Source organism: Hevea brasiliensis, chromosome 2 (assembly GCF_030052815.1).
Source record: "Hevea brasiliensis isolate MT/VB/25A 57/8 chromosome 2, ASM3005281v1, whole genome shotgun sequence".
NCBI classification, from domain to species: domain Eukaryota; kingdom Viridiplantae; phylum Streptophyta; class Magnoliopsida; order Malpighiales; family Euphorbiaceae; genus Hevea; species Hevea brasiliensis.
In genome coordinates this window covers 2,156,729-2,182,236 of record NC_079494.1, presented here as the reverse complement: position 1 = coordinate 2,182,236, position 25,508 = coordinate 2,156,729, and the positions used below count along the sequence as shown (strand labels likewise).

General features: G+C 32.7%; 5 protein-coding genes across 7 annotated transcripts; 1 reads left to right on the top strand and 4 right to left on the bottom strand.

Annotated features, from left to right (window-relative positions):
• Window positions 1-30: 30 nt before the first annotated feature.
• LOC110673763 (transcription factor E2FC) lies at window positions 31-4,625 on the bottom strand. Of its 3 annotated transcripts, none has more exons than XM_021836952.2 (14): window positions 4,100-4,625; window positions 3,387-3,570; window positions 3,226-3,279; window positions 2,964-3,049; window positions 2,595-2,683; window positions 2,452-2,506; window positions 1,633-1,685; window positions 1,494-1,544; window positions 1,305-1,353; window positions 1,153-1,218; window positions 1,001-1,071; window positions 593-797; window positions 388-472; window positions 31-313 (listed from the first exon to the last, which is right to left on the bottom strand). In XM_021836952.2, the coding sequence occupies exons 1-13, from the start codon at window positions 4,337-4,339 to the stop codon at window positions 398-400; spliced, it is 1,278 nt and encodes a 425-aa protein (XP_021692644.2). In that variant the 5' UTR covers window positions 4,340-4,625; the 3' UTR covers window positions 31-313; window positions 388-397. The 3 variants fall into 3 exon arrangements, with proteins under 3 accessions (XP_021692644.2, XP_021692645.2, XP_021692643.2); XM_021836953.2 differs by having other exon boundaries at window positions 31-309; XM_021836951.2 differs by having other exon boundaries at window positions 31-472; window positions 4,100-4,624.
• A 643-nt stretch (window positions 4,626-5,268) lies between these two features.
• Window positions 5,269-10,562, bottom strand: LOC110673833 (uncharacterized). The gene is made up of 13 exons (XM_021837048.2): window positions 9,750-10,562; window positions 9,523-9,650; window positions 9,151-9,271; window positions 8,850-8,931; window positions 8,696-8,766; window positions 8,315-8,356; window positions 7,557-7,681; window positions 7,074-7,167; window positions 6,622-6,718; window positions 6,367-6,542; window positions 6,119-6,224; window positions 5,721-5,807; window positions 5,269-5,615 (listed from the first exon to the last, which is right to left on the bottom strand). The coding sequence occupies exons 1-13, from the start codon at window positions 9,872-9,874 to the stop codon at window positions 5,529-5,531; spliced, it is 1,341 nt and encodes a 446-aa protein (XP_021692740.2). The 5' UTR covers window positions 9,875-10,562; the 3' UTR covers window positions 5,269-5,528.
• Window positions 10,563-13,260: 2,698 nt separating this feature from the next.
• On the top strand, window positions 13,261-15,284 carry LOC110673836 (uncharacterized). Its single transcript, XM_021837051.2, has 3 exons — window positions 13,261-13,931; window positions 14,043-14,143; window positions 14,532-15,284. The coding sequence occupies exons 1-3, from the start codon at window positions 13,471-13,473 to the stop codon at window positions 15,167-15,169; spliced, it is 1,200 nt and encodes a 399-aa protein (XP_021692743.2). The 5' UTR covers window positions 13,261-13,470; the 3' UTR covers window positions 15,170-15,284.
• A 3,721-nt stretch (window positions 15,285-19,005) lies between these two features.
• Window positions 19,006-19,648, bottom strand: LOC110673773 (uncharacterized). The gene has a single exon (XM_021836969.2). The coding sequence runs from the start codon at window positions 19,611-19,613 to the stop codon at window positions 19,245-19,247; it is 369 nt and encodes a 122-aa protein (XP_021692661.2). The 5' UTR covers window positions 19,614-19,648; the 3' UTR covers window positions 19,006-19,244.
• A 3,356-nt stretch (window positions 19,649-23,004) lies between these two features.
• LOC110673771 (WEB family protein At1g75720) lies at window positions 23,005-24,663 on the bottom strand. Its single transcript, XM_021836965.2, has 2 exons — window positions 24,168-24,663; window positions 23,005-23,709 (listed from the first exon to the last, which is right to left on the bottom strand). Exons 1-2 carry the CDS (start codon window positions 24,309-24,311, stop codon window positions 23,224-23,226), a joined length of 630 nt encoding a protein of 209 aa, XP_021692657.2. The 5' UTR covers window positions 24,312-24,663; the 3' UTR covers window positions 23,005-23,223.
• Between the last annotated feature and the right edge of the window lie 845 nt (window positions 24,664-25,508).

The following is a 25,508-nucleotide window of genomic DNA, read 5'->3' as shown; positions in this document are numbered from 1 at the left end:
TGTGCGTGATAATTAAGGGTTCCCTTAAGATTAGAGATAAAAGACAACTGGCGAGATCCAGCATCCATAGCTATGCATTTCCTAATATCTTAAATGGTTAGCATTAATTTAAGGTAAAAAAAATTGAAGTAGCTATACTCTATCAAAATAAAAATGAAAAATAAACCTACAAAATTTACACTTACAAGTACCTTATGAACAGCACAACCAAAATAGTGACCAACTCTTCCCAGAGGCATCAAGGATGCCATCTAACAGATCTAAATCCTCGCTGTTGATTGTAGAAAGTATGTAAACGCATGAATTGTCCTGGCTGATAATAAGTTAGACCTTCAAATTATATGACAGGCTCAACTATTTCAAAAATTGTAAATTAATGAATCTCACTTTTTGGATGCTAATTACTGCTGGTCCCCCACAACTCTGAAATGCTGACTTCGGGATTTGATTGAAACCAATAATCATCACCTATCTGCAACAGGATGGCCAGTGGATTATATACAAAGAAGTTAAGTCAGAATGTGCTACTACATGAGCGACCAAACATGCTAAAACATGGTGATGTCAACTTAAAGCTTCCAGTTATACTTACATCATAGTCTGAAGGAATTATCTTCTGAATTCCAGACTCCTCTGAATATGGTAAGCTGAACATTTCAGCAACATTATTTTTATCATGCTGTGGTTCTAAAGATGGCCCTTCAGTTTCCATTCTGTGTGGACCACATTTCTGAGCAGATGGATTCAGTGGTTTAACTTGTTTGACAGCTACATCCTTGTCTTGTTTTTGGTATTTGCTACAAGCATCATGAATACAGTTGCTATAACATCAAATATAGCACAAACAAGCAACAATCACTTATATTTGCTCGTGTGTCGTAGATAATATGAAATTATTATGTGGGATAACAACTAAAGTCAGTGCAGAAACCATCACTTAAAACAAATAAGGTAGCATATAATTGAAGTGCAAATGTATGCATGCAAGTAAAGAAAATACCTTAAGAGGTACAAATCAATTGGTCCAGTGTTGCTTCTAACAATCATCTTATACTGAGGAGGACCAATATTCTGCTCATGCTAACAAACTGTAAATCAAATAATAATATGTTTAAAAATCATTTTACAGCTCCATGCACCCAAACTTCTTACCCCATTGGGATCAGAAATTTCAAGATAACTAGCTTGAGGAGCTTTTATTGCAATAAGCATTTGATTCTGTGGCAATGGTAACAAGACAGTGTCAGTAAAATTGGCGATGGTAAGATAAACTCATATTTCATTAAATTCCAAGATTAGCAAACCTGGAAGCATGGAAGGCTTGTGATATCCCCTTCCATCAAAAAGAGATGCCTAACATTTCCATTTATGCAAGCAAACAAGAAAAATAACCAAATCATATTGAAATCACAAAAAGAAAAAGAAAAGAAAAAAAAAAAGGAAAGAGAGAGAGAGAGTTGGGGGGGAGGGGGAGGAGGGGGAACATCGCATACCTTTTTTTATTTTCTTCTTCCTCCAGGGCCCTCAGAAGCTCTTGCTTTTCCCTGAAGAACAAACATGGCGGCAGATCAACTAACCACAGAGGTTGATGACACATAGAACTCCCAAAACGTACTGAACCTAGTAAAAAACCTTATAGATTCATCGACCCTGCATTCTTCAGCATGTAAGCTTTCAACATCAGCCTGTGACAAAACCTTTTGATAAGTAATTTGTCCAATAACAGTAAGGTGTTATCTTTCAAAACTGTGGAAAAAAAAATTTCAAGCAACCACCATTTTACCATAGGGCAATTATGATCAATTTTAGACAACTCAAACTTCAGTTGATGTTTGATAGAACTTGATTTATATGTCCTATCATTATTAAATTTTCCATATAGTGATTTTCACCAGCAATCTTTTCCATATCAAGCCCCTTTCTTTTCAAACTAATTAGTGATACACGAGCTGCTTAATGCGATCTCCTAATTGGCACTATAATTAAAAAAAAAAGGGATCCTCGTGAAATAAGTATGATTGGTAATTAAGCTATGACATTTTGTGAATTAGTTAAATTGTAGAGCTCACTTATGACATTCTTCCCTTAGATGCCCACAGTCTTCCAATTTCTAGCACATATTTTCCACAATTTCCTATAGTAATATTTTCAATTTTTCCAGAATGCAAAATCTCAGGTTTACATTCAACTTGAAACTTTGGATAACAGCACCAAGGTTATTGATTTGCAACATCAGAAAAACATAAATTTGAATTTTTTTTAAGATTACTTTGCATATTCGCTCAAGCAGCAAAAAATGAAGTGGGAGAGTATCATAAAATATACCGAGAAAGAAATTGAGGCCCTTATCATGCAACAAGGCAATCAATCCATCACAATATCAGTGGAAGGACTATGGACCCTGCATGAAGTTTCTGTTAGATGAAACAAATTAAATAAACATGTAATTACCTTTAATCTGTTAACATGATTATCAAACTCCTCTGGCCCACAACCGTCATAGCCCCTGTTCATAAGGCCCACAATTTAATTACCAGTTATATTAGAGAAAAATAAAAAAAGAACGTACCCAAGAAAAGATCCAAGATTATTACTTCCACCGTATGTGGTTTTTTGACGTTTTTTCTATCAATGCTATTCCTTCCAAAACATTTGTAATATCATATATTCTCCTCTTTTGGACCTGTCAAAATGAATATGATATGTAACAAACAACAATAAGAATAGTCAACACTGAGATGCATCACGAACTTAGAGAATGAAAAGATTGGTATTACACATACCCCTAGAATAATTAGTCAATAGAATAATTAGTCAATGTATTTTCACCCCAGAATTTGTTTCCATAGGATAAAAAGTTGACAAATTACTTTACTGAAAACTGAACCTCATTGGAACTCTTACTGTGGGTGCGACTCAATTTCTTACTTAGCAGCTAGCATCACATGAAATAGTTTCTATACCTCCAACACATCTGCAGTTCTGTTGAGATCAAGGGTGCAATCCTTGGCCTCCTGGATCAACTTGACAAATTTCTTGGACAATATGCCTGCCAATACAAAAAAATTGAAAATTTATTTATAAAATAACAGTAATTTTCATATAGAGTCAAAGCCACCCAAAGTAATAGACACAAAAAGAATTACTAAATGTGTCAGATTATGCATGCAAGTGAGAGAGAGAATGGCAAGGTAACTTGACAGGAGCTAATTAATCTGTACACACCTAAAGAACTGTCATAGCGACAACCAGTAGCCGGATTCACACCATTAAGAGACTCTGTAAGTAAAATCAATAGATTAAAAACTCAGTACACCCATTAAGGCAGCTCAATTTACAACACACAATAATGTACCAAATTACCACTTGATGTGAAAGGGCATTACCTGAATTTGATCTTTGAATCCCTAATTTGCCATTTTTTGGAGCCTTTGATCTATTGTTTCGCTCACTGCCAGCGGCGGACGAAGGACCAAGTGTATGACCAGTAACCAATTTGCTACGAGTAGGGATGGTTGCTTGTCCACTATACTTAGTCTCATGATTGTATTTTTCATTATTTTGCTTCAACTGCAAAGATTATCACAGCATTTATGTTGAATATGCACTGAAATTCCAAAGAGCTAATCAATTTAACTTCAAAGTGAACAACCAACTTCAATGGAAGCACACATATGAACAACGTGCATGCCAAAAACAAACAAAAGATTATCAATTAGCCACCAGTTAATGAAGCAAGATTATCAACAACAATATCAATTACATTGGAAAAAAAATAAAAATTATGACTCTGGTAAAACAGCCCTGAATTGCAATCAATAATGTCCACTTTATAGTTTGACAAATTGCAATGATGATTGATGAACCCTCCCAGAACACTTCGTACAGACAACAAACAAACTACATCCAGTTAAATATTTCTTATATCAAACACCTGAAAGTTCAAAGGAAAACAAACTAAAATACAGAGACAATCACTCAAGAAGCAGAGAAAAAGAGTTCGTTCAATGTTAAAGCACCAAAAGAAGCATGATCAAAACTTAGAAACTGAGAATCTAACATCCAAAATCTCAAAGGAACCACTATACAGAAAACGTGCCTCGAGTTTAGCGAAAGCCGAATGCGTGTTAGCAGCATGCAATTGAAAAGCTAAAGGAGTGTTAGAAGGAGGAAGAGAAGAGGAAAGAGGATGATGTGGTTTACGAAGAGAGGAAAAGAAGAGCGGATTCTCAATCTCAGGAGTAGAAGTAGAAGGAGAAGATTGGCTTTGATTTTGGAGATGAAAGTGAAATTGCGAAGGCTGAGGTGTAGAGGTGGGATCTTCGTTCCAGCTCGCCATGAGAGTGGAAGAAAAAAGGAAGAGCGGGAGGGTTTGGAGAGCGGAGGGAAAGATGCAAGCAATAGAAGGAATTTGTGTTGGTATAAAGAAGCGGCAAGAGAAGCAAACACAAGGATAAATTCTTCTTTGAAGGGGAAAAAGAAAGGTGCGTTACGTAACAGGAGTTGAGGAAGTGAATGGAGGACTGACTGTAGTGTCAAAGCGGGGCGTGTGGTGTGGGCGTGTAGGACTCAGTTCAAAATGTGAACGGCCCGCCTCTCGGTTGGCTGCTCCCCTTTTCTTTTTCTTTTCTTTACCTTTCACCCTCCTCTCTCATTCATGAGTCGTTACGACGATGGGCTTGGGCTTAAAGATTGGACGTTTAATGTTGCTCCATCGCCATCCCATTCGTTAACCTTAATTATCCAAAAATATCTAATATATACTCCATCTGATATAAAAATAAATCTAACAAATTTTAAATTAAATATTTATATCAAAATTTCATCTAAAATCAAACCATCTAATTTTAATTATAAATTGAATCGGTTCAATTTCAATTTTGAATTAAACCATGGCTGAATCTAAGAATCAAGCCACAAGTTAAAATTAATAATTAAAAATCCCAACTTCCAATTATGAATTAACTTTTAAAATTAAGAAAAATAATAATGAAAAAAAAAACTGATCCAAAAAACTCTCAACCAAACGAGCATATCGCTATTGTTTTAATGAAGGATTCAGCCACCGAGTCCGTGGAACCCATCGAATCTCATTTATCTCCCTCAACTATCTCAAGGTTGTCTAATTCAACTTTCAGTTCTTAGCTTCCAAAAGTTTGTAAACATAACATTAATCACAATTCTTGGTTTATCTTTAAATTCTTTGGTTATCTTTCAATGCCCTTCAAAAACTATTAAAAAAGCATAGGCTTGCAAGCACATGCAGTATGAGAGAAAAGACAACAGTATAGGCTGGATGTTATTACAACAAATCAAGTCATGCAAGCTAGATTGCAATACGGCCATGGAAAAAAATTAACTTGCAGCATTGCAAGTTCCCAAATCATGGAATGGCACAAATTTGCAAACAAAAGTAAATATCAATGAAAATCTAGCATGCATTTGGTGGGCAGCTGCTTTGCTTGCCGAAGACGAGCCCCATGCATGAATGAGCATAGTATTATCCATTTGTTCTTTTGAAGTAGGGATTAGCTGCTACATATCCTTGTCCCGCTTAGGATGTAACCACCAAATGCACTCATCTGCATGCATGGATGAGTTCTCGAAGGAAGAACCTGAATTGTTTAAAAAAAATTTAAAAAAGGTGGGCATATAAAGATATTGTTAAAAGACTAAATGATTAACCCATGCGATGGTTCTTGACAATGAAAGACACATACCTGATATTCACGTAGCCAAGGCTCTGAAATTTGCAAACCAATTGCCATTTTCCCAAGCTGTAGATTGTGCATGCAATTTGCAAGAGGCTGCATTAAAAGAATTTTTAAGTGAATCCTCCTCTAGTACACAAAAGCTTATCCATCTAATATTCCATGCAAATGGTAGGAAAATAACTTGAAAAAAAGACCCATGGCAACATTCAACTTTTTCCAAGTTAAAAAAAAGTCAAAAAAGAAGTTGATCAAATATGAGAAGCTGCAAAACTGTATCAGAAATGAGTAATCATATTTGCTTAGATATAAAATGTGGAACAAGTGCATGATAAAGAGGGTGGAAGGGTTTTAATGACAGCCACCTAAAACAGTATAGAAGTGTAAGCATGTCTGAAGAAAGTGACCTGAAGATACTGGTGGTAGATAGCAAATGGAGCCGAATATGATACAAGTGGCAGGAGATCTTTGACTAAGCTCCAAGGATCTAGATCTGGAGCTGCAATTATTAGGCTGCACAAAGTTTGAAATTAGAGTTGCCGTTGCCGACTATGTATATAAACTGAGCGAAAGAGAAACTTGAAGTACATAAACTGAGGGAAACAGAAACTTGAAGTACAAACTATCAATATGCCAATTATTCATTTCTAGCTACCTTGAAAAACCATTTTCACCCCACAATTTCAAGGCTTCTTGTGATGCACTTTCTCCAGCTTTAGGGGCTTTGCTCATTTTGCTTGTGGGAGAAACATTAGCATCTGGATCTAGATCTGTAACTTTATGCTCAGATGACTTGGATACTTCCTCCATGTTGATTGATGAAGTTAGACCCTACACACATAGGCATTCAAAAGCATTTAGGGGGCTGCAAGAGAATATTATACTCTCAATAAGGAAAATGCCAACGTACATTTGACTCCATATCAGGCGCATCTTCATGTGTACCAATTTGTTTAGAAGTTCCACTTTGAGCTAAACGGAGGTCATTCAGAGGTGCCCGCACAATCCTGAACCAGAAAATATTGGTTGTCTTAAATAAAATACTTGCATTTATATTGAATAACAAAACAATAATACAACACGCACACGCACGATGTTACAAATAAAACAGCCATCAAAAGAATACATTAAAATAAAAAAATGAGAAAGCACTCTGAGCCCACTAAATCCAGGAGTGACTTAGCAAGACATGCACTGAACCTATGCATAGTAAATCTCCAGTCAGTGACCACATTCTACAGCTGGAATTTCATATCAAATGTATAAAAAGGGGACGCTAATCATTATTCTCTTAAAGTGCAGAAAAACAAGTGTTTCAAGGTTCATCATTTCACAATATGATAAACACAAAGAAAGATGTACCTTTTGCAAATATCATTGTTGAAGTTGAACATTCTTACTATATCCATCGACTGTGGTGTACCTCCAAGATATGTATTGCACACATAACCTGTACCTGTTTGAAAAATAATATTATTTTTTAAAAACAAGAAATTACATCCGTCAAGCACGGGCAATTAAGCAAAGAACACAACAAAGACAAGTTCACTTAATGACCTGAATTATGACCATGGAGAAGGTTTAAAAAATATCAAAGGATAAATGAAACACTAAAATGAAACTTGAGAAAACCACACAACTGATATATTTTTTTATGAAATGCGACCAAAATTTGGCTTCACTTTTTTGTAATTTTACTGGATTATTTTTCTTAATTTCATAAATCAAAACAGCTTTCTGAAGCTACAGAATTTGAAGGGATTTTGGCATTAGGTTTCATAATCAGAACAGCTTTCTTAAGCTACAGAAATTGAAGGGATTTTGGCATTAGGACATAGAACAAACCTCCTAAACGCTCAGCTACAGCACCAGTAAGAAGGCCACCAACCATATCCACTACCAGGATATCAGATTTGGCAGTGACATTAGTCATTGAAAGCAGCAGAGACAATGCATCTACTCGCAGGAATCTGTAACACCAGCAGATAATTCATACATAAATTCCAAGCAAACATAAAAGGTAAAACATCAAATACAATAAACTAGCACTTTCATCTGCATGGCAACCTATAACCTACGATCAATATGAAAGTACTTTATTTTCCATTCCTGGAAAACGGAACTTTGAAGGTAAACATCGTAAACTAATGAAAATGTCCATAAGTTCTCCATCTTGTGATAGTGACATTGAGATCAAACGAACCAGTTTCTCTTTCGATCCATGTTCTTACATGATCATAATTTATATCTGGGTTTCCAGTCAACCATGAAGCACATAGGATATGATCGAATACATTTAGCATCAGAAGAAATGATAGTTAGCATGATGCATTATTGTAAAGGTGCATTTATTTGTGCAGGTTTTTGACAGCCAATGAACTGAATACCATTGCTTCACAATTTTTTCCCCTTTTTTCTAGATGAAGCACAGATAATATTAGTGAAAACAGGGAGATGTATTCTTTCCTGTTGGCATGTGTACAGACTACAGAGCAATACAATGTTACTGGCCATTTGCAATTCAACAAACAACAGCTCAAGTTTTATGAACCACAATGAAAATATGAAAATCAACATAGATCTAAGAGGTGAATTATGCTCACCCAATTCTAGCAGGATACTTCTTGAAGTATGCCTCACATATGCTGAAATAAACAATAACAAAATTATGTCAATGCATTAAGATAAGGCCAAGATATTAGTAGTATCAAAAAAACAGAAGGATGAAATATGACATCTAATTGGCCCTTCCATTAAAATAACAAAACTTCTACGGACACTACTCATCAAATTTTAAGTTTACATAGTTTTTTATGCTGAATTTTTTATATATTCGGAAGATTCAACTTAAAAAAAAAAATTAAATAAAAGGGGGAAAAATTCACCAAAGCTCATAATTAAATATAACTAAGGGAATTTAAATTTATAGGTCCTTGCCTGATGTTTCAAAAAATACAGTCACTGAAGATAAAGTAGAAGGATACCTTCGAGTGAAGGGTCGCCTTAGAAGTACTCTAGGTGCATACTTTTTTTGTTTCTTAAGCCTATATTTCTCCTGCAAACAAAAGCTGGACATCAGCTTCTATTCAAATTTAAAACTTTTTGGCACCACAAATTTCAGACTACCAACAAACTTACTTGTGAGAATAAAGTTTTCTTTTCAAATGTAGCACTATTGGCAATGAGAGCTTCAACTATCTCATCACCTTTTGCACCCTGTCTGTGTCAAAAGAGGTTGCAAATTCTCATAGAAACATCTTAAAGAGTAAAAATTACACCTTATAAAGCAACATATCCAATGAATATAGTCGCAAATATTCCATATGGGAACCAAATTTTTGTACTTGTTTAACTAGATGTTAAGAATAGAATAAAAGCTTCAACAACATGCAATTCATTCTGGTAAAAGCCTCCAGACATTAGATTATGGAATCCTCACCTCCGCATTGCATCTATGTCTTCGCCAGTTAGGCTTTGCGCTTTATTATTATCAATTATGGCTCGATTGTCCCTGGATTCATTAATTATTTCACAATCACCTTTTTCTTCAGCATTATTACCTAGTGGGGAAGTACAAAATAAATCAGCATACAAATAAAAGAACGCTAAAAAAAGGTCTTACTTGGCCAACGATATTCCCATATTCATAATAAGCACCGAGACAAATAATCAAGCGACCCATGAGATAAAAAAAATCAAGCATTTAACAAACCAGCTTTCATTAATCAAAAACATAAGAAACGCATAAGAGTAAGACAGTGAAACTGCCAACCAGAAAATGATGAAATTAAACACAAGCTAAGGACCAAACCTTCTGTGGACGGAATAAAACGAGATAAACAGGGCCCTTCCTTCCCGTTTTTAGTTTGGAACAAAGAACCGAAGGGACAACCGATTAAAGGCCGCAAAGAAAATTTTTTGTTTCCAATTTTCAAAGTGCTACAGATTATGAAAAATTCAATAAGCATTTATCTTTAATCAAATCACCCAAAATTATAAGAAAAACAAAATTTAAATATCGTACGGAAAAGGACTCACGAGCCTGATGTGAGACGAGCAAATACCAGCCGGTCGCCGTCGTTGATGTCGAGCAAGACGCTGCAACCCTCCCAAGTCACTCTGGGGTTTTGCAATGAATCGGATTGAAGGTTATTTTGAGACATAATTGACCCTTATGGTGAATCAACAATATATATAAAAACAAAAACTACAACAGAAAGCAAAAGGGGAGGTACTCAAATGCTGGAAAACTAGGGTTTCGCAGCAGAGAACCGAAGCAACCGACACTCTAACCAAGTATAAAACCCCACCATCAAGGGTTTAACCGTTACAGGAACGACGACGTAGTTTCTACCTATATTACTATAAAATCACTGCCCAGTCCAGAGTCCCAGTTTTCTTTTAGGCTTTAGGCTTGAAAATGATTTGATTGGGCTGGATCAAAATTGAAGAAGAAAGAAAAGCCTCATGAATCCCATTTCTTTTGGAGGTGGGAAGATCCAAGCCCGCGATGGTGATAAAAAAAAATTAGAGCTAGTAAAGCAGATCACATGCTAATCCAACTAACAGCAGAAGAACTAAAATATAATAATTAATGGATGAGATGCAGAGTAATTTGGTCTCCTGAGAAGGAAACACTGCTTTCTCTATTTTTCGTTAAGCGAATGGCTTGGTCTAATCTATGTCTGATTTCTAACCACTCTGCTGAAAGATGCCTTCTCTTTCTTTGCTGTTTTCTATTTATTATTGGATTCATATACGAAATGAACATTAGCATATGCAGACATTTAGACATTGCACTGGTGGACCAACTACCCAAAATCTCTAAAATCTCTCAGCAAATCAACAAGCTTCTAAATGAAAAGAGAGATTCATCCTGATATGATATCATGCCTGCAACAATTGTATATATTATATTATGCGTGGGTTATATATTTTCTTATTTTTTGCTATTTATATATTTAAAAATAATTTGTTTTGTCAGAGGTGGTAGAGAAATTCTTAGTAATTATTACATTCACTTAACTTTATGAGTATTATCATAAAAGTTATTAAATTTTAATTTATTTTATAAAATTTACTGAATTTTAATTTGAGTCGATAACGGTTACTATAATTAAAAATTAAAAATTTCATGTTAACCTTTTGACTTATCAATTATTTAACAAATAAAATTATACTGATAAAGAAAAATTAAATGTTAGACAGCGATGAGGATAGCTGGATGTATTTATGCATCTTATTTTATTTTTTTTTAACTAATAAGAAAAGGGTAATTTTATTTATAATAGACTAACGTGAAAAACCTTTAATCTCTTTATGAAATCAAATTTAAATTTAGTGAGTTTTATAAAAAAAAATTTAATTTTAATAATTTTAATAAAAACACTCATAAAATTGAGTGATTGCATATTATATTTACTTAAATTTTTTGCTTAAACTTAGTTTATCATGGACTCAAGATACAAACATATGAGTCCATGCATTTAATAGGTAGATGCTACCATATATCTTATGTTTTTTGTCTATAATTAATCAGATTTAAATAAGAAAAATTTTAAGTAGAATTCCATTTATAGACAAATTACATTATATATATATGCACCAATATTTAATGCACCTCATACTTAAAAAAACATATAATTAAATCATAAATTTAGAAAGATAAAATTCACATTTTTTATTGAATACGTACATACATTAATTGCACTCAATAATTTACCTCATTTGATTGTTATATAATCAAAATATCTTGAAACGTTTCGTTTATGGTAATATTTTATTAAGATTAAAGGTAATTAACTCACACATTGAACTGCCCGCAAATGACTACATGTAGAGCATGGATTCTCAACTAGGGGTGGCAATTCGGGTTGATGAGTCATGTTCGTGTAGTGTCAACATGTGACACGAATACGATTAAAGTCGACACGAACACGATACGATTAACAAATCATGTCAAAAATTTAAACATGAACACGATCATTTTATTATACGGGTTACACGACGTGATACGACACAATTAATATTAAATTGTATTAGGTGTATTCAACACGACACTATATATTTAATACGAAATATCATTTTAACACAGTTTGACACGACTTAACCCATTTAATACGCTATATAAGTTGGTTCATGGGTCAAATGAGTTAATGGGTCACGGGTCAACACGTGACACAAATATTAAATCATGTCATAAACGTGTTAAGTCAGGTTAGCGAGTTAACCTATGACACGACACGATTATAACCGTGTCATAAATGGGTTGACACGAATTCGACACGAACACGAATAAGCCTAACCCAAATCATGTATTTTTGTGTCATATTCGTGGGTCATGTCCAAAATTGCTACCCCTATTCTTAACTCAATGTGAATTGGATAGTGATGAGGCGAAGGTACTGCAGGCTGATTATTAGGACAATAGAAAATGGGAGCATATTCTTGATTTGTCCACCGAGAATGGGAAGCGAGAGACATGGAAAGAAGCAAATCGGCATAAGAATTGCTCTTTTTTCTCCTTGTTTTATATGATGGCTCATGCGCTTTTCCTTTTGCCTCCTTTTGGAATCAAGACCCCACTAGGTATCATTTGATACACAAAAATAACATAAATGTCCACACCTTTACACAATATGCCTTTCATTATTATCAGTTAAGCAATTAACCTTAGGGTTCATTTGCATAGGTGAATTTGGACTCAAGGAATTTAAAATTTAAAATATATATTATATTTTTGGTAAAATTATAAAGTTTAATTGAAAAGTTATTGAGTGTTATTCGAGTAAATTTAAAATAACCCAAGTCTAATTATAACTATACTTGCACAATACTAAATCGAAATTGAATCAAAATTGGCATAGACTTCAGGGTTTTCAATTTTCTTGAATCTTAAAATAAAACTGTCAAAAATAAATTGAGTCCGTGACCATCCTTAATTAGGCATACCTGCGTAGTGAGTTCACTAATTAATTAACAATCAACTTCTTATTTTCAGGACTCTTTATTTAGACCACCCAACAACATTTCCTTATTTTGAAGAGATGTTTCGTTAAAAAAAAAAATCATATAATTATTTGCGAAAAAAAGACACAGAAAAAAAAAGGAAACGAATAATTCCGACTATGGCAGCACACAAAACATGTCTTCTTTATTAGTTTTTTAAGATTAATAATTCCATTTTATCTAATTATCATCACTCTCATCACTGGTTTGCGTGACTATTTAGCATTAAGATTAAAAAGTTAAAATTGTTTTTAAAAAAAATCATTTAATTTGAATATCTTTAAAAAAATAAATTTAAAAAATTATTATTTTAATATTTTTATAAGTAAAATTTATCAATTTTTATTTTAAATTATTTTTTAATATTTTTTAACTAATGCTCGAATGGTCATAGCCCTGGAGCACATGGCGAGCCTGTTGTTCACTTGACCCATTGTCAAAATGGTCAAACCCATCAAGTAGTGATTAGTTGTGTGAAGTTACACTCTCTTATGCATCAACGAAAGCAAACACAGGAGTTAATCCAAAAGTGGATGGTAAATAAACAACGCAGACCCACCACAACACCCTGACCCTCTCGACTTTGCCTCCTTATTACCCATCTCGGATCCCTCCCCCAATGCAAAAAACTATTATACTTTCATAGCCTCTTTCTGTCTCTCTTCCCTCTATAATTAAGGCAGAGAGAGAGAGCTTTATCTTCTCATACTCTTTCTTTTAATTCTTGTATCTTATTCTTGGTTTTCTTTTCATGGCTCTTCTTACTTTCTTATCAGAGCAATCAGAGCAGGGAAAACAGCTTTCCAAACGCAAGCGCAAGCTGCAAAAGCAAAAGCAACCCTCGTCATGGGACCAATTCAAGAACCTACTCACCTGCAAGCAGGTCGAAGGATCAGGCGTACATGACCCATCGAAGAACCCTAACGGATACTCAAAGCTGGGTTCTTCCTGCAGCTCTATATGCAGTTTCAGAGACGTTGTTCATGGCAACACAAGGGTTGTTCACAGAGCTGATAACTCACCCGAAAGTAGCACAGTAGGTCAAGAAACTGGACTGCTGAGTCGAAAAGCAGCTAATGGGTCATCAACTAGGTCGTTGGGGAGTTCAGGGAGATCCAGCGGTGGCGCAACCTACACTTCATCTTCAAGAGGCATACAATTCAGGAAGCTTTCTGGTTGTTATGAATGTCACATGATCGTTGACCCTAGCAGGTATTTGTATAATTGTAACACGTTTTCTTCCATATCTATCTTTTTTCCTTTCAGTTTCGCTTTAATGATAAAGAAAAGAGAAGGCTAAATTCTTTAGAGCTAAATATTCAGGTACCCATCTCCAAGGACTACAATATGCGCATGCTCCCAGTGTGGAGAGATCTTCCCCAAGTCTGAAAGCTTAGAGCTTCATCAAAAAGTTCGCCATGCCGGTAATTAAATCCAGCTTCTTTCAATATAATTTTCTTCTTCTACTCAGTGGCGAGGGTTAGTTTGAGGGGGAACCGCAAATATAAATAATTTATTTGATAAACTAGTATTTCCCAATTTTTACAATATCATTTCTGCCAATCATATAGCAGACCGCTTTGTACGCTAGGCTAGGGACCATTTAGTACCTGAATACCTGTTCCCAATTACAGCTGTCCTTCGATGACCAAAATTTAATGGCCTGACGTGGCGTTTTGCTATAGAAGCAACAGTGTCACAGCCTGTAACTCTAAAGCTGATACCATGAGTGACCATACGGACAAGTATAGAAGTAAATATTTCCATAAATAAACATTTTTTAATTCTGAAATTTTTGTTCCAATGGTGCAGTGTCAGAGCTGGGCCCAGAGGATTCCAGTAGAAACATTGTGGAGATCATCTTCAAATCAAGCTGGCTCAAGAAAGATAACTCCATCTGTAAGATCGAACGGATATTAAAAGTTCACAACACACAACGCACCATTCAACGGTTCGAGGACTCCAGAGATGTTGTCAAGACTCGTGCTCTCAATAGCACTAAAAAAAACCCCAGGTGTGCAGCTGATGGTAACGAGCTGCTGCGATTCTACTGTACGAGTCTAACGTGCTCGTTGGGCGCTCGCGGCTCGTCGAACTTGTGCGGCTCGATCCCAGGTTGCGGTGTGTGCACCATCATCAGGCACGGGTTTCAAGGCAAGGAGTGCAAAGGGGTACGCACCACGGCGAGTAGCGGCAGGGCGCACGACTCCCTCATTGGTTGTACGGATGGACGGAGGGCCATGCTGGTGTGCCGCGTGATTGCTGGGAGAGTGAAGCGCGTGGAGGATGATACGGCGCCGCCAGAGGAGGATGCCGCGTCAACTGGTGGCTCATACGATTCTGTAGCCGGGTACGCCGGAATTTACTCCAATCTCGAGGAGTTGTTTGTTTTCAATCCAAAGGCTATCCTTCCTTGTTTCGTTGTCATTTACAGTGCTCTCGAGTCTTGATTACTCATAGTTTGTACCAGTAGCCATCAATATCAATGGCTAGCGCACGGCTCGACCGTGCTCAGTGCTCACCTCACCTATCAGTGTGCATATAATAAAGTTCAATTTGGTTTTACGGGGATTTTAGCTCAGTTGCACTTGAGTTGGATTAAAGTAGAAAATTGTACCGAAAACAGATGCTTAAACAACTGGGTAAAGTTGGCTTAAATTATTGAATTATTGATTGGTCATGTGATAAAGACGGTAATAGAGACAACGATTGCGAAACTGAATAAAATTCTAAATATTAATTAATGCATCTTTTAACATGGGATGATATTCTTCAATGGAATAGCAAATAGAAAGTGATTTTAGGAGGTCAGAAATTGATGGATACTTAACGAAAGTTAATTTTCCTATCACTTTCATCTGATTGACAGTCCAAGAAAATTAAAGTGAGCCAAAATTATGAAGGGCCATGTGAAACTATCTTGAAATAATTGTAATGAAGATAAAAAGGGTGGGAAAAGAAGGGATGATGGGTTTAGTTTTTGACTTTGACCAATTAACGAGACTTGTTAATCCCAATTATATACAGTGAATAGATTATAATTGCCCACACATTATGCTTGAGCATGTGCACTCATTTATTGCTTCTCATTGTTTCGAGTGTTTGGATTATGCAGAACCTGAGCACAATGATAATTTACTTATTATAATATTAATGTCTTACTCAACAACAGTTTTTAGCATTGATTGTTTTAATAATAGTTAAAATTTTGTTTTTTTTAATTTATATTATTTAATAATATAATATTTATTAAGTATTTAATATTAAATTAAAAAAATAATTTATTATTTATTTTTTAAAAATTATAAATATATTTGAATCAGAGTTAATAAAATAATAATATTATTTTTATATTTAATAATTAATTTAATAATTATTTTTATTAAATATTTTTAATTTAAATTATTATATAAATATAATTAATTATTAATAATTGATATATAATAGTTAACTATCAGTATAATAATTGTTAATTATTAAAATAATTAATAATTATTAAAATAATTAATATTATCAAATAGAGTATAATAATAAGTATTAAATAAATTTAATATTTTTTAAATTAATATTTATTATAAAATTAATATATTTATTATTTTAATTATTTATATATTTTATTTTATGTTATATAAAATTTATAATAAATATTTAATTTAAAATTTATTAAATCTATTTATAAGTGTTAATTTTAAATTAATTTAAATCGATTATATATATATGTATTAAATTAAATTTTTTATTAATTTATTACACTTTTATATTGAGATATTTAATTTTTTATATACTAAACCATCTTCATTAATTATCTTTTATTTTTTATTTTTTATTTGCAATGCATGCATAATTTTATGAATATAATCATTAATATTATTTATTATCGTATTATTAAATATAAATTTATTATAAATATATCCTATAATATCAAAAAATAATTGTGGATGAGGGCATTTGAATTGGATTGATGTGTCGTAATATTTTGATTTATTCTTAATAGATATGATAATAATTTATTGAGATCACTGAAAATATATATAAATAGAGAGAGAGGGTCCATAGCATTTGTCGTATGAGGAACTTGCTGACACAGACAGTCCAACTAATCCCACTCGCTAGTGACAGGTATCGCCTCGCCTGATCATAACTGAGATTCGCGGGTTGAACAGAGCAACCGTTCGCAGATTATTCATAGTTGGCCAACCATCTTAATAATAATAATAATAATTCAGGTGGTTGTCTCTGCAACTTATTCAAATCTTCTTTTCGCCAAGTAAAACCAACATGTAGAGGTTTTAATTTCTTTCTTGTAGAGGTTTTAATTTATTTCTTGTAATATGTAATTTTTCTAGGGGAAATAAATAAATAAATAAAGCTCCATGCCTTTTAGTGTTCTAAGCAAGGAGATTGAATCAAAGAGAAGGGAATTTAAAACGTAATTAATAATTAGTATGTATGATTGTCTTGTTTTTCAAGCTAATGACACCGATTATAATAATTTTTAAATTAACGTTTAATATTTTTATTATAGTTAAAATATTATTTTTATTATTTATATTGTTTGTTGACAAAATATTTATACTATTATTTAAAAGTTGAAGGAGTGATTTACGAAAAATTATTTCTTTAACTTTTCAAATGATGATAATGCATTTTAATTAAAATAATCGATATCACTATTTTTATATTTAATAATTAATAAAATAACTGATAGTTACTAAATAATTAACGATTGTTATAATAAATAATAATATAGAACATAGCCATTATGTCTTAAAATTTTTTTTTGGTATTTACAATTAAATTATTTTCAAATCAGATATTATCTGCAAAGATTGATATTTTCTGGATGATATTAAATAATTTTGAAGTATTTTAAGTGAAATCGAATCTTAATTGATGAGAGGAGACTTTCATCCATTAATTAGGCTAATCCTGTTGAGTTATGAATTTTTTTTTTTTTATATATATACCATAGGGTAGAGTTAAAGGCATAAAATTACCATAATGATTTCTTCACTGGCAACTTAATTTCAGCTTTGGTCAGGAAGGTTTATACATGTCAATTGTGTCTCCAGAACCAGAAGGATTAAGGGTCCAGCTCCAATTTCCTAGTCAGCAGCTGGCTCAGCCAATGAGCCTCATAACGCAAATACTTGAACCTATGGACGAGCCCATCAAAAATTACTCGGGCGAGGTTCGAAGTGAAGTTACTTCTTGAATTATGGAAAGCAAACCCAAAACTCCGTGAGCCCATAGACTTGTCAAACTAATTTGAAATTTCCATTTATTTTCCTTTCCGTTTGTGTTCTGAATAAAAGAAATTAGCGTGCGTGGATAGTTAAGTTAAAGGTAAATTTAACTTGGAATTAGAATTGATTAAAACTGATTTTGAATTAGATTAATTAGAATTGGCTGATTTAATTATGCAACAAAATTGTTTAACTTTTTTTAATTAAAAATTAAACATTAAAAATTTTAACTGATGCTACTGTAAGCCATTGAAAACTAATACAAATATTAAGTAAGCCTATAAATACCAAAAAAGTAGTAAGATTGGTAGTCTATTAGTTAGCCATTTTGACGCTTAAGTTAAAAATATGAATTGAAAGTAAAAGAGAAATGAGAGTAAAGTGTTTGGTATAAAATTTGGTAGAGTAAGTATACATAATTAATGGTTATTTTTTATACTTATAGACCAAAATACTAAATAATCGTTGTGTCTGCATGAATTTCAGATATTGAATTAATATATCCAGATTTCCTGTTGAAGATCTAATCTTATCATTTACTAGCATTGCTAACATTTGGTAGAATTGATACTCGGCTTATCGAGCGAACATCTAAACCTCCTCAATCTTCTCTTTTACTCAATCTGGATTACTCAAGCATTTCTTTGCTCGCTCTGGATTGTCTGAGTAATTCTTTATTCAAGCACGGACTATTTGATTCAATTTTAAGCATGTAGTGTTATTAACTATTGAATTTATTAAAATCATACTTTTTATTTAATTATTTTAAAATTTTTATTATTAAAATATATTAAATTTAATTTTAAGTTAATTTTTAATACTCTGAAGAGAGATTTTTTTACGACAGTTCTAAGAATAATATTAATCTGTTGAGTTATGCTTTCATTTATCATGGATTCATCTTTCATTGCATCTTATTTTTACTTGGGCTAAGACAATAAAATGAAATTATTTCATTTATCAACAGATTAGGTTAAATAAAGATTTAAACTTGGCCAGCAATTTGATTTATTGAGCGATACAATTTTAAAAACATTAAGAAGCAAAGAAAAATAATTTTTCATATCAACTTAAAAGATTGTAAATGTACAAACGCAGCACAATCATCCGAAGTCCAAGCCTCGGCAACAACAGGATAAGAGGGAGAGAAGAAAACCGAACAGTGAAATCCTTTTTATATCCATATCATGATTTGTATTTGCTTCAAAGATTCAAAGACTAAAATCAAAGCATCGCAAATAATAAATGAAACCAATTGCGACAGATTAAGCAATAAGCATCAAACCAAGACATCAGATTTTCTACCATCTAAAATCCCTTCCTGAGAAGACTTGTTCAAGAACTCAATGCAATCTGCGATAGCCTCACTGTAGTGGGTTTGTGAAGAGTAATAAGAGCTGCATGAAGTCTTTGGAGGATCAAATCTTTCACAGTTTTTTTGCTTGGACGATGTCCCAGAAGTGCCATGATGAGAAGGGAAAGAAAACAAGAGTCGCATGAGAATTTTGCGAAAGCGATTGAAAAGCTTCATTGCAGAGAAGTTTAACTTGGAAGAAGAGACGCTAGCAGCGGCAGGCTGATGATGATTAAGGAGTTCAGCAGTTGCTCTTATTTGTATAACAAAGCTATCTCTTTGAGGCCTGTGCATTGCGATTCTCTTTCTTCTCTTGGCTTGACAAATACCCTCCGGGAAGTGTAATGCTATAATGTATGTCGTTTGGGTGTGAGCATATAAAAAGACTGGATTTTATTCTATTTGGGAAGACTCGATGTCTTAAAGGAGTACATCGCAGAGGGAAATTAAAAAAGTGCATGTGCCTAAATCATTTGTATTGGCCTTCACTTGTCCTCTTAAACTTCTTTGTTTATTAGTGTTCCTTCATTAATTAGCTTCAATTAAAAGTGGTTTAAGAAAAATCCCATTACTCACTCTTGAGTGGACCCATCATCGCTTTAACGAATTTATAGTCTTTGTTTTGGAAAGAATTAATTTATATACTTATCACCATTGAGCGTAATGACTTGGCTACATGCTTCTAATGCCCGATTTAATATCTAAAATCAATATTGATTATTAAATATTACTTTTGTTTAAGAGTGCAAACGGAATCGATAACGAATTATCCCATGTACATCTCATTGAAATTCACCTCGGACTCGATTATAGGTTTCCTCAGTGGGTAAGTTAAATCAGAGGCTAATAAAACCATTTAACTATAGACTCTGCACTTATCGGACTTAGTTGTAGGTTTTTTCAGTGGATGAGTTAAATTAGAGACCAATAAAAATATTTAACTGTGAACTCTGTGCTGAGATAATGACTATCATAATCAGAGAGTTTTTTTTAGTTAAAAAAAAATTATAGACTTCAATACCAAAATATAACTACTCACCTCATTGAAAGTGGTTTATTTTATATTAAAAAATTAAAATATAATTGTTATTTCATCTCATGTAAGACATGTGAATTTTTTAAGTGTATATTTAATATAAATTTAATTTTATATAAATATGAGTATATAATAATTTTTATATTAAATATTTATATTAAGATTTATATACAATTATTTAAATGGTCTATTTAGCATTATTATTATAGCTATTATTGAGAAAAATACTTTTTTAAATATATTAATAAAAAAATAAAAACTAATTCAAATTAAATTTAATAAGTTAAAGTTATAAAAAAAAAACTAAAATAACAAAAGAAAAATTTTAAATTATTTTTTTCAACAATATATAAAATAATATTTAAAAAAAAATGAAATTCATATAACTCTCTAAGTATATACTAATGCCAAATGGGTATAAAATATATATAATTAAAATAATTAATGCTCATTTTAATAAATTAGAAAAAAAAAAGCTCATTTTAATAAATACTGAGCTCATAATAATCATACCTTTTCCACTGATAATTTAAATTTACAATGTAATCATCTTGAAATATCACTCAAAATCCATTTAAATTAACAATATATTTATTTATTATTTTTCTTTTAAAAAAAAGTTATAAATGAACAATGCAATGAAACAGTCAAAGAGACTTTTGTACGTAGTCGATAAGTGGAATCTCATGATTGGTATCCCCAGTGCCTAAAAAGGTTAAATGGGCTGGTGGTTTAAGTTTTACTGGCTCCATCGACTAATTGAAACTTGACTCACAACACAAGAATTGATTCAAAAGAGGTAAACCAATGACTCGAAATCTATGACTATTCCACAGCTGAATGTGTCTTGTCTGCTTGTGATTCATTCGAACACAGCCACTGCATAATTAATGGGACATTCAAAAAGCAAGAGAAAAGAGTTTACTGAATCATGAGAGAGCTTCCCCTGCTCCATCATAAGATTTTTAACCACTTTTAACATATGTGGGGGACCATCTTACGAGCATATATATATTAAAAAAATAAAATTACAGTCCTCCTTTCCAAGTTTTCATACCCTAACAATGTTGCATAATAGTTTTATTATCAATCTTATTAAAAATTAACATTTTCAGTATATATGATTAAATAATTGACTATCTATTAATTTCCAATTATATTACACAACCAATTATTCGTAAATTTTACAGCAAAAAATGTCATTGCAATATATAAGACTGAAACTAAAGTTATAAACTTGTAGATTAACATATACAAAATATACTTATTTGTTTTTATCATTTCATCAACATTTGAAAACTCACAATTGAACTTGGAGTATCAATGATATATATCTCTAACTGATTATCAATAACAATAACTTGAAAGGGGCAAAATTAAAAAAATAAATAAAGAAAAAAAAGTGTAAATCGTTTAAAAAAAATAAAGGAAAAGAGGGGAAAAAATGTAGGATCTATAAAGAAAATACAACCTTTTTTTTTTTTGAAAAAAAGAATTTATAATTTGGTTCATGAGTTTTGTCCTATATTACACTTTAGTATCTAAATTTCAAAAAATTAATTATTTAGTCCTTAAATTTTACACTATATTACATTTTACTCCTTGAATTTTTTGAAATTAATTGTTTAGTCCCTTTAATTTTAATATATAGAATAATTTAATCTATGTAATTTTAATATTTACAATAATTTGATCCATTGACAAAATGATTAAATTATTTTATATATTAAAATTATATGGACTAAAGTATGATATAGTGAAAAATCTAGGGACTACATAATTAATTTCAAAAAATTTAGAAATTAAAGTGTAATATAGTATAAATTTCAGAAACTAAATAATTAATTTTTTAAAATTTAGAAACTAAAATGTATTATAGAATAAAATTCAGAAATTAAATTATAAATTTCCAAAAAAATGAGAGGGGCTAGGGGGATTGCCCCCTTTGTTTACAATCTAATTATGATAAAACATTTGATTGAAAATAAAAGATGGTTATGATCATTTTTTTCAATAGGGATGGATAAAAGCTGAACTTGTGATTAATTACCAATTCTAAAACCAAGCAATGGGGTTTTGATCTTTTAAAGTTGGTAGCCTATACGGTGCATGTGTAAAGCATAATATCTAAGGCTTGGCTCGTTTTGTTCATGAATGTACACCAAGGAAATTTTGAAAGAAAAAAAAAAAGGCCTAAAGAGAATTGGAAGGCAAAAAAGGCCATGGAAATCATAGAGTAAAATGGGAAGAAGCAAAACATGATGATGAGATTGAGAAGAGTTGAGATGATAACAATGATTAAGAGAGGAGGGCTTGAGATAATGATTTTTAAGACAACTATAATTGTGTCTTGTACTTTCTTCTCTAATCTAAGGGAGTGGGACAATGATGAGGTCTGTAGTTGGTACCATATGAATTTTTAATCAAAATTTCATCATGGGTTTATCAACATAAAACCTAACTCACTTACTCAAAAGAGTCTAATTAACCAATCAGAATAATCATATTAACATTCTTATATTTTGAAGTTATAAGAGGGGAGAGACTTAGCTAGATGGACCATTGCCTTGACTGTTGAGTTCTTAGGCCTCAAATTGGTGGGCTTTCCCAACATTAGATGACAAAAGGTGAAGGATGCTGGAGCCCATGATAGTTGAATGAGGAACCAAAATTATTTTTGAAGACATCTTATTAGTTGTTACATAGTTTCTCATGGCGCAACCATACCCAGTTACAACATCTCAATATTCCAGGCCCAATATAGGTAGAATCACGCAAGAAACTGGCAAAAAGAAATAAGAAAATTTTGGGAGCTAGAGGTCATATTCATAGATTATTAATGTTGGAACTTGAAAGATGTGGGAATTTTCATGGGGAAGTGAGTTTTTGACTTGATTTTTTCTTGGAGAAAATCCCACCAATTAGAGGGATCAATGGCTTCTTCTTCTTCTTCTTTCTAAGAGAAGGGTGTCTCTCAAGTGCTTCGGGGCCTTGTGGAATCATGACTTGAGCTATGGAGGGAGGATTTGCAAAAGTCACATATCTCTTCTTTTGAAATTCAATCCTTTCTTCTTCTTCTTCTTGTCTAGATCGCATTTTCACTTCAAATTTTGTTGAATCTTCAACAACCTTCACATCTTCAATTTCAGACTCCATTTCAGATTCACGGACTTTTAATTGTTGGAGCTCTCGCTTTGTTCTTTTAAGCTCTTCTTTAAGAGAAGAAACACAATCTGCCATCATCATACTTTCTTCTTTAGCTTTTTGAAGGCTCTGTTTTGTCTCTTCTAGCTCTGCTGTAACTGTTCCAAGCTTGGAAGAACCCTGCCCATTTTCCATTGCTCCATCGTGCATCTAAATACAAACAAATCCAAATCAAGGAACTAATAATTAAATTAAACTTAATTAAAACCGTCAATAATTAATCACCCAAAGTAGTCTCTTACAGATTTTATAAGGGGTGTGCATGCAAGTTCCTCATTAAAGGCAAGAAAGATAGATTCTTAAAGCCTTTGAAAACTCAATGTACAAAGAATAGTCTCCAAGTCTAAGGTTTCTACTTTATTCCCTCACATGATAAAAGAAAGCCAAAAACTGGAACACAACAGCAAAGTGGAACACAACAGCCTTAGAGATCATAACTCAGCCCTTAAGAAAACTTTAATTCTGTCACAAGCAATAGCCAACAAGCAATTAACGTCAAAAGTGGATACAAATGCTAGGATATGGAGAGCCATTAATCTAAGGGAAGCCATAGCTAGTTATGATAAAATTAAGAAACTTGAAAGATATGTAAAGTAAAATAAGGGAACCTCTTTGAGCTTATTAGCATAGAGCTCGCCAGCCAAAACTTTCTCGCCGAACAACGTAACAGCCTCTCTAACTGACCGGAAAGGAGCTCGAGTATCGATCTCTGCCCTGTTGATAACGACTACTCCCGTTTCAGCACTACCCATGTTTTATAATTTGATTTGGAAAGAAATGAGAGAGAGAGAGAGAGAGAGAGAGAGAGATTGAGAAATGCGGAGTGAGGCAAAGGTGGGAACAACAAGAAGGTCCTTTTAATGTGGATTTGAGAGAGAGGGAGATAGAGACAAGGTGGTTACAGGTAGCTAGGAGTGATATTGGTTAAGATGTGTAACAAAGATCTTTTGGAGGGAGCTTCGAATTCGTTGCTTCGCGTCCACTTCACTAGAATTCCACTTGTGAAGGCGGTGGTGGGTGGTGGACGGATGGATGGATTGGTTTCTCTGGTTCAAATGTGTCCGAACATATGCCACGGCCCATTGTTTATTAGGCAAAAGAGAGGGACTCTTCACCAATACCCAACGAATCCAAGGCCCTACGCTCTCTTGTCCTTTTCTTCCGTGGGTCATCTTCACAGGACACATATAGCGCTTTAATTCACCTTTTTTTTTGCTCATGAGTTTTAAAAATATTTTTATGCCAAAACAGGGTTCCAACTCCGGAAACTTGCAAGCAGAGATTTTCCCACCTTTTTCTCTTAGTAATAAGAAAACCTTTTGGGTCAGGGATGTTTGGTGAAGAGGAAAGAGAGAAAAAAAAGTTGCATCTATATGGCTTTTGAGCAAGAAATTATTAGTTGCATGGAAAAATTGTGCCTTGGATGAGTCATTAACAAGGCTAGAAGGATTTTGAATAAAAATGTTTGATTGCTTTAGAGTTCTTACTACTAAAATATGTTAAATTAGGAATTTTTTTTTTAATAACTACTCTAATAATAATATCAAATGCTAAGTACATATTGTAAGTGTTTATTTGGTATTGTATTTGGAGGTTTAAAATTATTTTTTTAAATAAAATAATTATTTTAGATGTTAAAAAAATAATTTAAAAAAATTATTTTATTATTTTAATATTTTCATAACTTAAACTTATTAAATTTAATTTTAAATTATTTTTAATATTTTATAACTAACATATCTAATAAAATAATTTTCTCAACAATAATTTCAAGAATAATATCAAACACTTATTTTGAGAGCTTGAGAGTGTTGAAGTTATGAAAGAAACTATTGTAAAAGTTTGGCAAAACCTTAACAGAGTTTACGTGTTTCAAAAGTGGATTTTTCCAACATTGGCTTGAATCTTGCCCATTCTAAAAAAACGTTCTGAATGGAGAGAAAGGCTCA